This window comes from Leguminivora glycinivorella, chromosome 14 (assembly GCF_023078275.1).
Source record: "Leguminivora glycinivorella isolate SPB_JAAS2020 chromosome 14, LegGlyc_1.1, whole genome shotgun sequence".
Classification (NCBI taxonomy): Eukaryota; Metazoa; Arthropoda; class Insecta; order Lepidoptera; family Tortricidae; genus Leguminivora; species Leguminivora glycinivorella.
In genome coordinates this window covers 6408460-6421900 of record NC_062984.1, presented here as the reverse complement: position 1 = coordinate 6421900, position 13441 = coordinate 6408460, and the positions used below count along the sequence as shown (strand labels likewise).

The 13441-nt window shown below is 39.3% G+C and overlaps 2 protein-coding genes across 4 annotated transcripts in view; one reads left to right on the top strand and one right to left on the bottom strand.

Moving 5' to 3' along the window:
• Window positions 1-13441, top strand: part of LOC125233504 — a 521975-nt gene that overhangs the window by 43965 nt on the left and 464569 nt on the right. The gene's annotated exons all lie outside the window — the stretch shown is intronic.
• On the bottom strand, window positions 6877-9086 carry LOC125233680. Of its 3 annotated transcripts, none has more exons than XR_007177877.1 (4): window positions 8842-9081; window positions 8329-8753; window positions 7746-7862; window positions 6877-7047 (listed from the first exon to the last, which is right to left on the bottom strand). XR_007177877.1 is itself a non-coding variant. In XM_048139757.1 (4 exons), the coding sequence occupies exons 2-4, from the start codon at window positions 8728-8730 to the stop codon at window positions 7013-7015; spliced, it is 558 nt and encodes a 185-aa protein (XP_047995714.1). In that variant the 5' UTR covers window positions 8731-8753; window positions 8842-9086; the 3' UTR covers window positions 6877-7012. The 3 variants fall into 3 exon arrangements, 2 of the variants coding, with proteins under 2 accessions (XP_047995714.1, XP_047995716.1); XM_048139757.1 differs by having other exon boundaries at window positions 8325-8753; window positions 8842-9086; XM_048139759.1 differs by lacking the exon at window positions 6877-7047 and having other exon boundaries at window positions 7484-7862; window positions 8842-9082.

Sequence of the window (13441 nt, the reverse complement as noted above, 5' to 3'; positions counted from 1 at the left end):
TGAAAGATGTTTTCTTGAGTCCTTCTATTACCGACTTTTCTACAATTCTTTAATAATATGTCGGAATTGTAGGACATCACCCCGAAATCGGTTAAGAATGCGTTTCAACTTGAAACCCCACGGACACTCAGTTTAATTAAGGGCATTTTCAGAATTTGGGTCCCCCAATTAGCAAAAGTCGTTAACAAAAATTAAGTCACTGTCAGTTTTGTGACGACAATTAAGCATAAAATCTGTCTAAAAATTTACTTTTTTCACATTCTGAATGTAGATTATCGCTTAAGTTTATGAAATTAATACAAAAACAATATTTTTATTGAAATTTCATGCTTAATTACCGTCACAAAACTGACAGTGAGTTAATTTTTGTTAAAAACTTTCGATAAGGGGGGGGGGGGTCCCAAATTCTGAAAATGACCTTAAACAACTTAATTGAAACATTTACAGGTTCGGGTAACTTACTGGTATCTTGTTCAGCGACCTATTAGCCGCTGGTGTCAGTGTAAGACTCTGTAGGAACTATTTCCAGCATTTACATTGCAGAGTTCGACTCAATATGTATACCAATTTGACTCCAATTTCAGTCACACGTCTTTTTCATGTCGTGGCGACATAATCTCGCGTTAATCGTGTGATAGCCCTGCATTAGCGTAGCAAGGTACCAAATCATCCTCCTTGCGTTATCCCGACATTCGCCGCGGCTCATGAGAACCTGGGGCTTGCTTTGACAATTAATCCCAAGATTTGGCGTAACACTAGTTTTACTAAAGCGACTGCCATCCGAGCATCCAACCCGAAGGGTAACTAAGGCCTTAATAGAATTAATTCGGTTCCTCACGCAAGGTACCAAGTGTTGTTAAATTATAAATTGGATTGCAGAATATCCAATGCACAGAATACCTCGTAAAATATAAATAAGACATTGTACCCTTTACCCCATGAATCTCTGCGACATCCAGTCCAAGTCGTTAATATTTTATACGGGCAACATTAACCAATCGCGTTTACGACCTGCAGTTTGCACTCGCGGTTACATTAAGGCTGCGGTTTACGACTTACAGGTTTTATTAGATTATGGAGTGGTGTGACAGATCTTGAACATTACGTAAAATAATGGATAACACGTACACTGTGGCCACACCTCGGACACTGGCGATCAAATATTTGAAAGAGGCGCGTTCCTAGCACACATTCTAAGCTCGTGTAGGTGAACGGTCGACTGTTTGCGTTTTTGACAGGCGGTAACTGTGAGGTAACCGAAAGCGTGTGGCGGCACTTTCAGCGGGGAGCGGGAGTGGCCATACTGTACGATAGTACTCTTTATTATATTGTGCCGTGGCCGTGCTTTTCTAATTATACAATAAGACAAATCTAATCTACGTCGCGGCGACTGTCCGTGCCAATGAATTGTTAGCCTTGCTGAAGTTACCTATCGCAAAACTGCTGTTTCTACTGTTTGTTTTTAGTTTCTACCATCATCTAAAACATGAAACATTTATTTCGTATTTGTTCTGATCTGATTTTGATATTTAATTCACAGTAACAAAAATCATTGACAGTTATCATTAGTTAGTTGTAAAATAATATTCAATGTCTTTCTAACGTTTGTCTTGGCGTTTTATAAATATTCTTTATTTATTTAAATTTATTAACGAGCATAATTCTGTCTTGGAGTGAAAAACGCGCTTTTGTTTCGGTTTATACCTACTGAGTAAGGGTGCGCGCCCACGCGCGACAAAGTTGCTCGGCGACTTACGTATTTGTATGAAAAGTTGCGTCGCTTCGTGTGCGCACTTTCATACTAGCCCATCACAGAACACCCCATAGACCGATGATGTGAGCGACAAAAAATTCGCTGCCAAAAGTTGCCCGTGTGCGCGCTCTCTAAAACATAATCGTACGACTAAGATTCCAACAAAGTTACTAGCTTTTTTCACAAAGTCCGCGACTTGAAAGGGGTGGTTACTCGTTCATTGTAAAAGTATTTTCATCTAACTTCGCCGGTAAGCCTTCGTAATTTCGGTTGCTGTCGGACAACTCCGGACAACTTCGGGCAACTGTGCTAGGCGTAGGGATTGCAATTCCGTCCAGCGGATTCAACAATCCGATCGGATCCGGTACTTTTAGGGTTTACGGGGTCCGCCAAATTTAAAATACGAAACAGCACGTTATGTGTCTTAGGCGGTGGAAATACGACGAATAGAAGGTATCGTTTGAACACCAATGAAAAACTTTGTAAAAAGGATATTTTTTTGTGACAATGCACTAGAATGAGTTAAAATTACATTGTTAGATTGTTACATTAAAATTTCTTCGAAATGTTGCACTTTTCGCTGCTAAGTTTTTTGTTATTGTTAAAAAATTCCGTAAGTTTGCCGCAGGTCGCAGGTTTTGTCATTTAATTATCTTGGATATAATGGATATCCCTATACATTAACACCATATCCATTTCAGCCGGATCCGACCGGATTTAGGGCAAAAATCCGGTTTGAACCAGAGCCAGTTTGCAAACCCTAGTTGGGCGGGATTTCGTCGCCATTGAAATGCATCTGGTGCATAATGTGCAGTAGTGCGAAAGTTGTGGCTTTGATAGCTAGTCGTGGTTCGTTTTAATTTGAATTTTATGCAGATTTTCAGGAATTATCTCAGTTTAACTGTTTTAGTTTGGGTCGGTTTTTTTTAAATGCATCGAAAAGAAGCAATGCAAATCCTGAGGAAATTTACTTTTTAATCAAACCAAAATTTCTCTCTCCTAGGTAAAACCCGGATAACTGCCCAATAATTACAATAAAACTTTATACGTGTTTTATACAACTTCCCCAAACCTTCTACCTGAAACAATATTTACCTAAGATCTAGGTTTTACCAAATCAATGTCGGTAAAATCCCGCAGAAACCAAAAAATAAATATTTCTCACTTCTGGCATTTACTAATAGGCAGGCGGTAAAACCTCGGTTGCTTTACAGTAAGTAACACATATTGTGACTCCACAATAATTTGTGCTCATCACAAAAATAAATGCCCTGGATTCAAACCCATGACCAGCGGTTTCACAGACAAGCACTAGGTACCCACTAGGCCAGACCGGTCATCAATCTTAGTCAAAATTATTTATGTCATAATTGTCATTAGAAATCCATCAAATCAAATCCTTGAAAGGAAATCCTACCGTAAAGTGATTAAATAAAACCGATCCAGCACCAGGTGCTTTCTCGCGGTAATTCGACGTTCCGTCAACCCCGACATGCCTGCTGTCAACCGGCGTGACATGATAATTGCTTTGATTGTACACCTTACCCATTTGTTAGGCACTGAATAAAACATAAAATTATTATTGAATGAAGAACTGTATTTCCACTTTTCTAACTACTACAACTTTTATAAGCTTAATCTATTAAGTTCAACCGCTAGCACGCTGTGCTAGGTATGCGGTAAGTTCTGTACTGAACGCTTTGACAGATGTCATTACATATAATTATTATGTACCGTCTTGTACATATTCCCAACCGCAAAGGTTTTTCTTATAATTAAAAGACTATGGTAATTAAACATAATTAAATATCTATTGGCAGAACACAAACTTTATATATACTTGTTCGTATGACAGACCCTTTAGGTGTCCTAATGGAGAGTGCTCTCACCTTTCCATCAACTCCGGGGAAAACCTCTACTACTCTGGCCATGGGCCACCTCAAGGGTGTAACATTGTCATCTTTAACTATGACTAAAGTACCTACTTCTATATTTTTACAGTCCTTGCGCCATTTTGGTCTATTCTGTAACTGTACAAGGTATTGTTTGTACCACTGTTTCCAAAAATTCTGAACCATACGATTACATTGATCCCAGAACTTAGTGAGACTAACAGGCTCCTTAGTACAATCTTTTTCAGGATATGTGGTGAGAGGCGCACCAGTTAAAAAATGGGCAGGGCTGAGATATGGGGTTTCATTGACATTGGTTGCAGGCAAGGCCGTCATAGGCCGGGAGTTAAGGATTCCCTCAATTTGGACAATTACAGAGTTTAACTCTTCATATGTTAGGACGGTTTCACCCACAACCCGTTTTAAGTGATATTTCACAGATTTTATTCCAGCCTCCCACAAAGAACCGAACACAGGAGAATAACTAGGTATAAATTTAAATGAAATACCTTGATCGGCAGCAAATAGCTCTACAGTGTTCTTGTGCTCCGTGGCAGATTGCAATTTATACAAATCATTTAATTTATTTTGAGCCCCTTTGTAAGTACTGGCATTATCACAATATATTATGCTAGGTTTATTCCTACGTGCTATAAACCTCTTTAAAGCACTTAAAAAGCATTCAGTTGTCAAATCTGAGACTAACTCAATATGCAGGGCTTTAGTTATAAAGCATACAAATAGCAAAATATATGCCTTCCGGATGACAGGTTTTCTCACTCTTAACATTTTGATATTGTAAGGACCACCAAAATCCATTCCAGTCTTTTCAAAGACTCTACAAGGGGTTATTCTATCATAAGGTAGAGAACCCATCAACTGTTCGGCATGCTTTGCTTTTAACTTAAAACATATTATACACTTATTTATAACATACTTAACTTCTCTAATTCCATTAATTAAATGGTACCTTAAATTTAAATCTGACAGGACAAGCTTGGCTCCTGCATGCAACAGAACCCTATGCTCCTTTTCAATTATATAGTGGACAATTTTACAGCCCTTCGGCAATATTATGGGATGTTTGGTAGCATAAGGTATGTCAGCATGTTGCAACCGTCCACCTACACGCATTAGGTGCATGCTGTCAAGAAACGGATTCAACGACTGAAGATTTGATTTGATAGGTAATTTTGAATCTAAAGCACTCATTTCTGGAGCGAAGTGCTCCCTCTGCACGTATCTGAGAACTACCTTTAAGGCAGAATCTAATTCCTCAGGCGTTAAACCACCTGACAGCCTGTCTTCTAATTTAACCTTACAGTTATTTATAAATCTATAGATATATGACACAATTCGTTTAATTTTGTCTATATTAGAACAGTCTGTGAAAAGGGGTAACGGTTCATTTTTTTGAACTACATGTGACACCTTTAATTCAGGAATGTCCTTTGGCATTTCATATCCACTTTTAGGCAAAAACTCAGCTGTTTTTAAAGATGCAGGTCCATAAAACCATAGGTCATTGCCTTGCAATAAATGGGGTTCAACTCCCCTTGACAAAAGATCAGCTGGGTTCTGTTGTGTAGGTATATAATACCAAGAGAACTCCTGTGTCAATTCCTGTATATATTTCACTCTGTTGGCAACATATACATTGAGTTTTAATGGGCTAGTCGTGAGCCAACAAAGCACAACTTGAGAATCTAAGAACAAATAAACCCTTACTTGAAATCTATCCTTAATGAGGTCATAGACTTTTTTGGCTAATTTGGCTAGCAACAAAGCAGCGTTAAGCTCCGCCCTAGGAATACTTAATTGCTTTATGGAATTCACTCTGGATTTAGAGCACAATAGACCAACATTAATACTATCATCCATATTCACAATTCTGAGATATAAACAACATCCATGAGCCTTTGCGCTAGCATCAGCATAACCAATTATATCGATAGCTTTAGCTTTTGAGGTGTCTAAATTTCTTTTAATTGTGATACTTTTCATTTCATTCAGACTTGCCGCAAACCTTTTCATCCCATCATTGAGGTGGTCGGGCAACGGAGAGTTCCAATCTAATTTTTCCAACCATGTCTGCTGTAAGAGCAGCTTTGCATTAACTATGGCCGGCCCGACCAAGCCTAAAGGGTCAAAAAGTCTGCTGACAAATGATAATAAACCTCTTTTTGTGTAATTGTCACAAACATCATGTCTAGGGGCAACCATTATAATAGTGTCAGAAGCCAAGTCACATTGAATGCCTAAAGTTTTCACAATTGGGTCCTTTTCATTGGAAAAGTCTACTACTGCCTTAGTTCGTGAGCTAATTGGGATATCATCCAATAAACCATCAACATTTGAGCACCACTTGTGCAGTTCATAGCCACCTAACTTTAGTAAGGCTATCAATTGTGTCTTGGCTGCCAAAATTTGGTTCATATCATTGGCTACCAGGTTGACATCATCAACATATGTGTTATATAACAAGGCTTCTGCGGCCAGGGGATAAGCATCTTGATACCTATTTACTAACTCTAATAGGCACCTAGTGGCCAGAAACGATGAGCTTTTTAAACCGTAACTTACAGTTTGTAGCTGAAGGCATTGTATGTCTGAATTCTTATCTTTACGCCACAAAATATTTTGTAAAGGCCTGTGCTCTGAAGTTAACGAGATAGCTCTGAACATTTTTTGTATATCACAATTCAAAATGAATTTATATAGTCGAAACAATACTATAATACTAAATAGATCATTTTGCACAACGGCGCCGTTTAATAAAACATCATTGAGTGAGATTTTAGCCAAAGTGGGCATTGACCCATCAAAAACAACCCTCAGAGCAGAAGTTTTGCTGGAGGGGTTAAAAACAGGGTGATGAGCTAGGAAGTAAACTGCTTGACTATCCAAGTTATACTGTGAAAGGTCAATATATTTTGCGTGACCTAATCGCACATACTCATCTATGAAAGCTTTATATTTTAAATACAACTCATCATCTTTTTTAAATCGCAACTCTAAATTCAAAAATCGTTTCAGAGCACATGACAGTGAATTGCCTAAGTACAAGTCCTTAATATCTTGCTTAAGGGGCAATGCTACTTCAAATTTATTATCCTTTAAGACTACAGTGTCTTGAAATATTTTTTCAGCTAACTCTTGTTCAGAGCTGGCCTCTGTGAATGTCTCTGGGACCTTTTCAGTAGACCAAAATTGAGATATAATATTATCTAATTTACCTATGTCACTGTTGTGTGTTAGCTGTTGACAGCAATAATTTGATACTAAGTTGGATACCGGGGCTGTGTCGGAAGCACCAGCCAATCCAGCAACGATAAACCCAAAGCGTGTATTCTGCAGGATCAGCTTGCTAGGCAGGGCTGGCAGCTGCTCCGGCAAAAGCGCCTGGAAGAACACATGAGAAGCCAATAGTATATCGATCCTTGATGAAATGTCAAAACTGTCATCAGCTAATTGCACATCGGCCGGTATGTTTATTACTTCATTCCGGAGAGAAAACTGTGGCATATTAGCCGTAATATTATTAACAACATTGCATGTTACAGTGACACTATAATCTGTTACCATGGAATAAACCCGCAAGGAGGTCTGCATAGCTTTAAAGCTGGGTGCATCACACACACCTGAGAGTACTGACTCATCAGGGTACAATTGACATCCTAACCGCTCTGCTACATCAGAGCGCAAAAAGGTAATCTGACTACATGTGTCTAGAAGACAACGAACAATCATAGGTTGTCCATATTTATCATATACCTTAGCCTTAATGGTAGGTAAAAGATCATTGCCTTTCCTACTTAACAATAAACCAATATAGGCAGAAATGAGGTTATCAGCTGGTTCAATAGTGTGGGACACTGCCGCACACTGTTGAGGAGTAACTTCCTCATGCAATAGAGTGTTGTGCTTGCCTTTGCAGATAGCACATTTAAATGAGTATATACATTTTTGACTAATATGTTCATTTAAGCAAATATTGCATAAGTTGTTAGAGACTACAAAGTCTTTCCTCTTATGAGGTTCCAATATCTTAAAAGTCGAGCACTGATGAAGCTTATGGACAGTAGAATTGCAGTACTTACATTTGTTTATACCCGACTTAAGCGGCTTGGCCACTTTAACACTACTTGCAACTAAACTAGACCGGCGCCCTGAAGGCGTCCGCTCTCCCAGGGACTCCAAGGCAGCAGCCCGTTGCTCTAAAAATGTTAAAAAATCATGTAACTTTGGTAATTCATTGTTGCCTTGGTTTTCCAAATGGTAAGCCCTAAGTGTATATTGGTCAAGTTTCCTTTGCAAGATTGCAACTACAATTAAATCCCACTGAGAAACTGGGGCATTTAAATTTGTTAGCGCACCTAAATGTTGCCTAGTAGCTGAAACCAAATTTCTTATGCATCCTGCAGATGCCCTTTGCATGGGCGGTAAATCTAGTATGGACACAATGTGATGATTAACTACCTGCTTTTGATTATCATACCTTTGCTTTAAAAGATCAATGGCAATGGGGTAAGATTCAGTTGTGAGAGGTAAATAATTAATTAGCGCTAAGGCCTCTCCACTTAAATAAGTTTTCAAATAATATAGCTTTTCACAAGCCTTCAATTTTACATCTGCATCAATGACGCTGTTAAAGAGTGAAATGAAACTCTGGTATTCACCTACCTCTCCCGCGAACACTTTTAGATTTATTGGAGGCAGCCTAAATGGCGAGGCATTACAGCCTCCAGGAGACGAAAAGGATGGTTGCGGTGAGACGCTCGACGTAGAGGCGTCCAATGCCTTGTTTACTACACCCGCATAGAACGATTTGAGCAGATCATATTTCTCCTCGAAGTCCTCAACACGTTCGGAATCCGCAGGGTCCAACAATGAAATTTCAAGGTTGAGTTCCTTATATTCTTGAAAAGTCTTTTCAAGCCTATCATTCTTCTGCTGGTATAGCAGAGGGTCCGCATCGCTGCTAGAAGCAGCCTCCGCTGTCGCCTTAAAGGCCATCATCCTCGTAATGGCCGCCTTTGATTGTCCCCTGGCCGCTCTTAACCTTTTGAGATCGTCGTCGGCCATATTGTGACACACAACACGACTTCCTTAAACAATATCACAATACAAATAAATAACTTATCTAAATATAATTTGCACGGCAGTCAATACAATTAAGCTGCTGAGCTTATTTACCTCAAAAAAATTACAAATTGCACACAATAATATAAAGTGCTGTTCAGGCTTCAAGCACAGAAAACCAATCGCGAAGCCCAGCCAGAAGATTGAAGCTGGCAGTTTAAACTATACAATCTGACACAATTATCACTAATTTAGTGATCGCTGAACGTGCCGTCAATTTCCACTATTATTGCTATGGTTAAACACCTGAAAATTCTTAGTAAAAGCTCGAAACACTGTGCAAACAAAATGGCGAAGATGCAAAGCTAAAGAGAAACACAAGAGTTTATTTATAATAACTTCTATGGCGTCGCCGACTGAACGATGCGGAAGTGAAGTGAATGAGCTCAGGAACAATCCCCGCCCGGCTGCTATTGGAACGGAACGGGATGAGCTGCGTTGCGCAGAGCCAATGAGCGCACGCGCTTTCCACACGAAGTTGGCCGCAGACCGGCCGCTGGCACCTGCGTTTCGTTCTTGCAAATTATGCGCACCGGAATGAACCTTAACTGCTCCGGTTAATTTTCGTGCGCCACACTTGCTAGCAAATAATTTTGCATAACCGAAACGCAATATCGTGAAGTTGCATGAAGTCAATCACCATTGGTTCATTTCCACCGGAAACGTATATACGGAAGTGAATTAAATTTATAAGAGTTCTCAACGAGCACCCAATAGTCCCAATACACTTGGTACCAATATTCATTCAATATGGCGCATATGGAAGCCAGAATGACTTGTAACACAAAATTGTCTATATAGATAGTCTTACACTGAGACCAATGTTAACGCAACTTGCGCTGAACACGAAGTGGTAGTCCATAAAGTTCACTGAACTATGAAAAACACTAAAATGTAACTAAACAAAATTAGTTCATACGCGCACTGCACGTTTGAAACACGCTGTTCATTGAACACGCCCCGAAAATCGCATTCGGTATTAAATTTAAGTCCCATGGAGCATCGCAACCGGGAAGAGTCTGATGACAACTTGCCACCAGTATATAACTACGCGTACACGCACTGCGGTTAACGTAGATGTATTTGCAACTTGCAAAAAGTTTGAGCACAGAACACCACATACACGCATCAGTCCAGAAAGTTCGCGCACTGCACGATGTCGACAATATTGAGTCAACCGCTGACACTTGCACAGTCACTGGCCACGTACATAGTTCGCAGACAGTCTATTGAGTGCTAACGGCCCTTCGAAGGACCAATTTATGTTAGGCACTGAATAAAACATAAAATTATTATTGAATGAAGAACTGTATTTTCACTTTTCTAACTACTACAACTTTTATAAGCTTAATCTATTAAGTTCAACCGCTAGCACGCTGTGCTAGGTATGCGGTAAGTTCTGTACTGAACGCTTTGACAGATGTCATTACATATAATTATTATGTACCGTCTTGTACACCATTTACTGCAAGAATTAAAACAGATTAGTTATAATTTTAAATTTAATAGTTGTGAATAGACGACGGCTTCGAATGCAGTAGGTCAGCAATTCCCGAAAAATTTGTACATTTGGATCAGGTCTTTGATTTTGATAAAAATTGGTTGGCTGATAGTCCTTTTTCCTGTCCTGAGAGATCCTTTTTTGTTACCGAAAATGTATAGAAATCTGGTACTTAACATATTCGGTAAAAAAAAAAGGAAAATTTCATACAAACTACCTAGCACATTTTGGGAAACCTAGTGGATCTTGCTCAGCATGGACTCTATCAGCCTACCAATTGTTATCAAAATCAAAGACGTGATCCAAATGTACACACTTTTCGGGAATTGCTCAGGAAAAGGCCTCCAACAAAGATTGTTCACACAATAAAAAACCTAACGTTATCAGGCTTACATACTTACATTGGCAGTAAAACAAACACACCAATGAATTAATATGGTCTATCAACTATACATGTTCCAACTTGCCCCTAAATAATCCTGCGATTCCTGCGTGACGATTTTCGCTACATTTTCCCGTTCGCAAATTCAAGCTACAAACAATATTACACATTATTCCCAAAGGATAAGAACGACTTTTGTGTAAATATACCTAATTATTTGCGGACACGTGAGCACTATAATAATAGACCTTAGAGAGAGTAATTAAGCGTGATTCTAGTTTGTCGATTGTGGGTAGAGGAATAGTGGTGAATGTGGTGATAAATCTCTTAAGCCGGAATTAGTGGTTAAATCAATTACCAACATAAGAGAAATGCAGTGTTTTCTATAATTGATTATTTAACTTCGTACATAACATACATAGTTTAACAGCCCTAAACTTTGGGTTGCGACCCGATTGGTGAGTTTAGGAACTAAATACATAGAAAACCTGTGCGCTACCTATTTTTCTCCATTTTAAGACTACTAAGACTTTTTTATATAGCCTATAATGTGTCTCACTGCTGGGCAAAGGCCTCCCCTGTTTTCCGCCACTCGTCACGGCTCTGTGCTCGTTGGTCTCAATATTGACAGTGTTTGTTATTCAGTCCAGGCCCCGTAGCCGAATGGCATTTCTCCGACGCCAAACGAAAGCGATACGCCGCTGGCTCTGTCGCGCCAATACGCAAGCGCGATAGAGATAGATATCTACTAGCGCTTCGTTTCGTGAGCGTTTCGTGAGCGATTGTGCCATTCGGCTAGCCACCCAGGCCCCGTAGCCGAATGGCATTTCTCCGACGCCAAACGAAAGCGATACGCCGCTGGCTCTGTCGCGCCAATACGCAAGCGCGATAGAGATAGATATCTACTAGCGCTTCGTTTCGTGAGCGTTTCGTGAGCGATTGTGCCATTCGGCTAGCCACCCAGGCCCCGTAGCCGAATGGCATTTCTCCGGCGCCAAACGAAAGCGATACGCCGCTGGCTCTGTCGCGCCAATACGCAAGCGCGATAGAGATAGATATCTACTAGCGCTTCGTTTCGTGAGCGTTTCGAGAGCGATTGTGCCATTCGGCTAGCCACCCAGGCAGGCAAGTATGGTCGCGCGATAAATGATAAATTATCAGGCCGACCTTATCGCACTATTTGTAAGTTCGATAGGGACGGCCTGATGTTTTATCATTTATCGCTCTTACAAATAGTGCGAAAAGGGCGGCCTGACTTTATATCGTTTATCACGCGATCATGCTTGCTTGCTTGGGCTTGCTACCTTTAAAATTTCTTTTTCGTAAGTATCTAGTTATTTTATAATTTTTGTGCTTAGAGCATAGATAATAGTTATTTGTTTTACAAGGGGGCAAAGTTGTTGTTTAACCGCACGTGCCAATATTGATAGCCGAGCAAGCGAAAGATTCCAATATTGAACCGCGAGCGTAGCGAGTGGTTCAAAAAGTGGAATCTTGAGCGTTGCTAGGGTTTCAAGGCACGAAGGTTAAACAAACTTTGCCACCGAGTGAAACACAAAATTTTTCACCACACCAACACGAATAAAATACTAACTGTGAAACATCAAATTGAATCAAATCTATCAATTTAAATATTCAATATTTATGATTCAAAATCATCATTCATAGGTAAATTCTACCAGCCAGCAACACTTCCGCTACCAAGAACCCGACTGTCGGGTACACCGCTCGTAGAAGCGTAGCCGATTACATGGGTTTCCCCGTATGTAGCGAAAATGTCGTAGCGCCGCGTAGAGCCCGGTTTCGAAAGTGTTAAGACATCAAGTTAAAATGTGTATGAAATTACTTTGCACTCTTGTGGATAAAATGCAATTTTGCTATCTGTTTTCGAATAGCAAAGTAAGCCTTTAACAGGTGGTGTGGTGAAAATAAATAGGCTTCATAATTTGTCGATTAGTAATAATAACACAAACATAAAATGTTGTGATCACTTTCGCGTAAATATTGACAAAGTTGTTCAATCATTGCAAATTATTGAACAACTTCGGCAATATTGACGTTGACGTTCGTATTAAACTTTTGATTCAACGTTTTAATTATGTTTCGTTTGTGGTAAAATAATACATCTCCGAGATGAAGAAGAAAAAGCTTCTAAGAAATGTGAAGGTTTTCAATAAAGAAAGCTTTTAATATTTTAATGCAATTATTTATGTAATAAAGTCCGCGCTAGATTAAAAGTATTATGGAATCTAAGGGTGCATTGGGGTAATTTCGAAGCACAGAAATGCTCGGGTAATTTCAAAAGGGTAATCTTGATATGATTGAAATAATGGTGATTTTTATGTGATTTTTGAGATTACCCCAATGCACCCTATTTAGTCAACGTCGCAATCGCTTGCGTCACGATAAAGTATACGATAACTTTATGAGCGTAAACAATTGCGACGTTGGCTAGGATACGTTGTGCTTTTTATTCTTCCTCTATTTCATTTTATATGCAAGTAATTAACTTCATTAGGAAACTAACGAAATCAATAGTATGATTTAAATATAGTAGATTTCCTTACATACCTAGGCCAGTATATTTAGTAAGATATGTCTCAGGTCACATGTAATTTATTGTTGGCCGAAAAGCGAAAAGCCAAGGACTTGATCGCTTTTTCTTTGGAGTATGTATACTATGTACAGGTATGGTGTATATTTCAGTTTTGTTACTGTATACTCTTTCTGTGTTAATTTATCTCAATACCATATAAACACTTCAGTTATCA